Below are 5046 nucleotides of genomic sequence, written 5' to 3'. Positions count from 1 at the left end.
CATACTGTGACAGGAATCCATCCTGGACACACTTAACAAAATCTGCCCCATCTAAACCCTTGGAACTAATCAGGTGCCAATCAATATTAGGGAAGTTAAAGTCACTCATGATAACAACCCAGTTATTTTTGCACCTTTCCAAAATCTGCCTCCCAATCTGCTCCTCGGTATCTCTGCTGCTTCCAGGGGGCCTATAGAATACCCCCAATAGATTAACTGCTCCCTTCCTGTTCCTGACTTCTACCCATACTGACTCAAAAGAGGATCCTGCTATATTACCCACCCTTTCTGTAGCTGTAATAGTATCCCTGACCAGTAATGCCACCCGTCCTCCCCTTTTCCCCCACTCTCTATCCCTTTTAAAGCACTGAAATCCGGGAATATTGAGAATCTATTCCTGCCCTGGTGCCAGCCAAGTCTCTGTAATGGCCACTACATCATAATTCCATGTATGTATCCAAGCTCTCAATTCATCACCTTTGTTCCTGATGCTTCTTGCATTGAGGTACACACACTTCAGCCCTTCTGCCTTACTACCTTTACACCCTTTATTCAACGTCTCTTTCCCCAAAGCCTCTCTATATGTTAGATCCGGCATTACTCCATGCAGTGATTTGAGCCTGGGGAGGATTTAACTGACCAAAGTGAAGCAGAAATTGTATCAGGTAATGGTGCAGAAGTGGGGAGGTGAAGAAATCTGACAGACCACAAACTTTAGCATAAGAGATAAGCGATCTCAATCCCATGAAAAAGCAGGGAGAATAAAATAAACACATACAGTTAACTATCTGAAGGAAGATAGAAATAATGATGAAAGGTGCAGTGAAAATAATTGAGAAGTTGACAGGATGGAAATAGACTGGTGGACACTTGGCAGAGGCAGGTCAGTGGGCACACATCACTGAAAATATTCAATGCAAATTAATTTTTAGATATTAAACAAATTGGATGATGCAGGAATATGGCAATGAGGCAAAACATCAGTCACAACGATGTAGAATTGCAGAACTGGATTAGAAAGTCCAAGGGAAGAGTAAGAAACTCTGAAGACGGATGGGTGGACTTTGGGTCATGGGGAAACGGGGCATTGGGAGCATGGTCCCCAGAGAAGGTAGACTCAGAGAGAAGGGGGAAGAGACAGGGACAGGGATGAGCAATAGAGGACTTGGCCTGGGGTCAGCACGCAAGTGCAATTATAAAGAAAGCATGGCACTGCTTCTACTTCCCTCACAATTTGAAAAGATTCAGTATGATATTTAAAACTTTGGCGAACCTATAGATCTGTGTTGGAAAGTATACTGACTGGCTGCAGCGCAGCCTGTTATGGAAACACCAATGCCCTTGAACGGAAAATCGTATCAAAAGTAGTGGATATGGCCTAGTCCATCACTGGTAAAGCCCTTCCCACCACTGAGCACATCTACAATGGAGTGTTGTCGCAGGAAAGCAGCGTCCATTATCTGGAACCCCCATCACCTAGGCTATGCTCCCTCCTTGCTGCTGCCATCAGGAAGAAGGTACAGAAGCCTCAACAGAACTCACACCAACAGTTATTACCCTTCAGGCTCTTGAATCAAAAGGGATAACTTCACTTGCCCCATCACTGAAATGCTTCCACAACCTATGAACTCACTTTCAAGAGCTCTTCATCTCATGTTCCCGATATTCATTGCTTATTTCTGTATTTTTTTTCTTTGTTTTTGTATTTGCACAGTTTGTCTTTTACACACAACATTCCTGCAGCTGGTGCAGTCTTTCTTTGATTCTATTATGGTTATTATTCTATTATGAATTGAGTATGCCCACAAAAAAAAACAAGTCTCAGGGTTGTATACGGTGACATACATGTACTTCAATAATAAAATTACTTTGAACTTTGAATAACATTCTAAAAAAGCAACAAAAAAAAGTCAATTTCTTGAGAAACCGGTGACACCTGCTGTTAGGAAAAGATCACACAGTGAAGGCCATGTTTGTAGCTGTTTTAATTATAACGAAGAGAAATAATAGGGAAATACTGAATAACAAGTAGCACTGGAAGCTGGGAGGGGTGAGTACCTGCAGGTAACGGGCCCACCAATAACCTCACTGCTGATCTGTTCAGAGGTCAAAGTACAACTTGGTTTGCTCCTACTCTGTACAAACACGAGCAGGCAGTCAGTGACTGTGTACTCACTCTACCCCAGACCAACACCTTTATCACCATTAATTTAAGGCTATTTAAATGTTAAGCACTTTGTTAAACCTGGTAAACAGCAGTGTGAGCCAGAGAAAACTGAACAGAGTTTGGACACAGAAAGCTGCTGGCACACCCAGAGCACATGTCCACACAGATAAAGAAGAGCCATGTTTGAGTGGCCTTTGAGCCGCAGTCAGATCATACCACAATACTTAACATTCAATTTTCCTGATTCATTCCCATGTTTCCTTGCTACCTATGCAGATGATACAGCAGCAGAAAGGTGGTGCATTCGGACACTGCCCTGTCAAACAGCAGCAGCCAATTGTGGGCAGTATGTTAAACAGGAAATGGCAGGACTGATCAAAATCCCAGGTGACTGATCAACTCGCCTCCAATTACACTCCTGTCTTTAATCTGATCCTGAGCGCACACAGTCAAGATTGGTGTGGAGTCCCCAACCACACCCTCTTCCTCACACTGTTGAGGGCAGTAAATGAAATCCCTGAACACTACATTCTTTTATAGTTGCCTGATACTGAGATCCCAGAGAAAAGTGTTGACACCACTCACTCCAGTAGTGTGTGCCACTGAGAGGACCCTGGCAGACTGTAGCATGGTACCCTGTTCCCACCACAACTGCTAACACTTCTAACAAGCTGTCAGAGTGACAGCTGTCAACTCCACCAGAACTGCAAACTTAACATTCAGTAAATAATCTGCTAAACCTTTTCATTTCCAATCACAAATATGCAGAGGTGGATGTTACTTTAGCAAAGTTAAGGTGAGATCACCAAACTGCTATAATTTTATTCTCATAGATTATGCCTGGAATGCCCAAAACTCATTGCAGCTTTATAACTCATGGTATCCCCACTATATATGTCCAGATGGGCATTTTGTGGAATATTCTAACTGCTATGCTAAAGATCTGGCTGGTCAGCTGAGCTACAGGAAACTTGAGAAATGTTAGATGCCAAAGTCCATTAAACTCTCTCAACCAAGATTCTACTCTCCCTGTTCAGTGGTTATTGCCATGGCATGGCTCTTCTACTTTAGAGTTACTGATATTCTGGACACAACAGCAATCTATATAGTCTAGCAACAATGGTCAGTCACAATGCTCCTCCATTTCTGTAGCAAATGGGGAAGACAAAGGATTCAGAACCTTTTCCAAGGCTGCAAAAGGCTTTGGGTTCAGTTGCAGATAAAAAGCACACTGTCAAATGGGGATCAGAATTTAGCAATAGACCACACCAACAAATCTTTCAAGTGTTTGCATATTGCATCCTGAAAACTCCTTTGGCACAATGATCCTGAGTTAGTTCTCAATGGCAAAATCTGGAAATTCTTTGCAAATCTCGTTGATGATCAGTTTGTCCATCTGGCATGCCTGGTCATTTTCCTCCTCAGCCAAGATTCGCTGGAAGGTGCCCTGTAGATCGGAGAGGCGGTGTCGGTGACACGTGTAATCAGTTGTACGGATGATGGCGTGCATCAGTGAGAGGTACTCCATTCTGATCTGTAGGAACAGGTAGGGGAGGATTGTGAGTGAAATCAACCGCATCTCATGCACAAGTTAAGTACAAGCATCAGATGATATTAAGGCTTAAATCTTTCTGTGTTTATTGCAGTAGTAGAGTAGAGCAAAACTCCAAAAAAAGAAAAAAACTCCAACTCCTGGAAAGCTTGAAGGTTTAGCATCTGACACAAGCGATAATGTATGGCATGCTCTCCTTCAATTGTTGCGAGCATGCCATAAGCATGGAGACACTTGCAGGCTGCCCCAGCATACAGTAATTCTTGAGTTGAGTTGGTCGTTGACACAAAATGAAGCATTATATGTTTTTATATAAATATGACACATAAAGCTAATATATTTTTCACTCACCAGATTATCAGTTCCAGTCCTCCAGCCCCACTCACAGGGGTCCCCGGTTCCTCCAGCCCCACTCCCAGGGGGCCCCGGTTCCTCCAGCCCCACTCCCAGGGGGCCCCGGTTCCTCCAGCCCCACTCACAGGGGCCATGGTTCCTCCAGCCCCACTCACAGGGGCCCCCGGTTCCTCCAGCCCCACTCACAGGGGCCCCCAGTTCCTCCAGCCCCACTCACAGGGGCCCCCGGTTCCTCCAGCCCCACTCACAGGCACCATGGTTCCTCCAGCCCCACTCACAGGGGCCCCCAGTTCCTCCAGCCCCACTCACAGGGGCCCCCAGTTCCTCCAGCCCCACTCACAGGGGGGCTCCCTAATTCCTCCAGCCCCACTCACAGGGGCCCCCAGTTCCTCCAGCCCCACTCACAGGGGGGCTCCCTAATTCCTCCAGCCCCACTCACAGGGGGGCTCCCCAGTTCCTCCAGCCCCATTCACAGGGGCCCCCGGTTCCTCCAGCCCCACTCACAGGGATCCCTGGTTCCTCCAGCTCCACTCACAGGGGCCCCCAGTTCCTCCAGCCCCACTCACAGGGGCCCCCAGTTCCTCCAGCCCCACTCACAGGGGCCCCCGGTTCCTCCAGTCCCACTCACAGGGGGGCTCCGCAGTTCCTCCAGTCCCACTCACAGGGGCCCCCGGTTCCTCCGGCTCCCGGTTCCTCCAGCCCCACTCACAGGGATACCTGGTTCCTCCAGCTCCACTCACAGGGGCCCCCAGTTCCTCCAGCCCCACTCACAGGGGCCCCCGGTTCCTCCAGCCCCACTCACCGGGGTCCCCAGTTCCTCTAGCTCCACTCACTGGGACCCCCGATTCCTCCAGTCCCACTCACAGGGTCCCCGGTTCCTACAGCCCCACTAACAGGGATCCCCGATTCCTCCAGCCTCACTTGCTAGAGCCAATATTCATTAGTGGTTCGCTGGAGAAATTATCGTCATTGT

At 47.4% G+C, this 5046-nt stretch overlaps 1 protein-coding gene across 3 annotated transcripts in view; it reads right to left on the bottom strand.

Moving 5' to 3' along the window:
- Nucleotides 1–1968: 1968 nt before the first annotated feature.
- The window catches only part of nckipsd (NCK interacting protein with SH3 domain), a 286417-nt gene continuing 283339 nt past the window's right edge, over nucleotides 1969–5046 (bottom strand). For all 3 annotated transcript variants that reach the window (XM_072280767.1, XM_072280768.1, XM_072280769.1), the window contains one exon: nucleotides 1969–3701. In XM_072280767.1, the coding sequence (XP_072136868.1) occupies nucleotides 3501–3701 (201 nt within the window). In that variant the 3' untranslated portion in view covers nucleotides 1969–3500. The remainder of the gene's footprint in view (nucleotides 3702–5046) is intronic.

Source organism: Mobula birostris, chromosome 16 (assembly GCF_030028105.1).
Source record: "Mobula birostris isolate sMobBir1 chromosome 16, sMobBir1.hap1, whole genome shotgun sequence".
Lineage (NCBI taxonomy): Eukaryota > Metazoa > Chordata > Chondrichthyes > Myliobatiformes > Myliobatidae > Mobula > Mobula birostris.
Note: the sequence above shows the minus strand (reverse complement) of the source record. Positions and strands in the feature narration are given on the sequence as shown.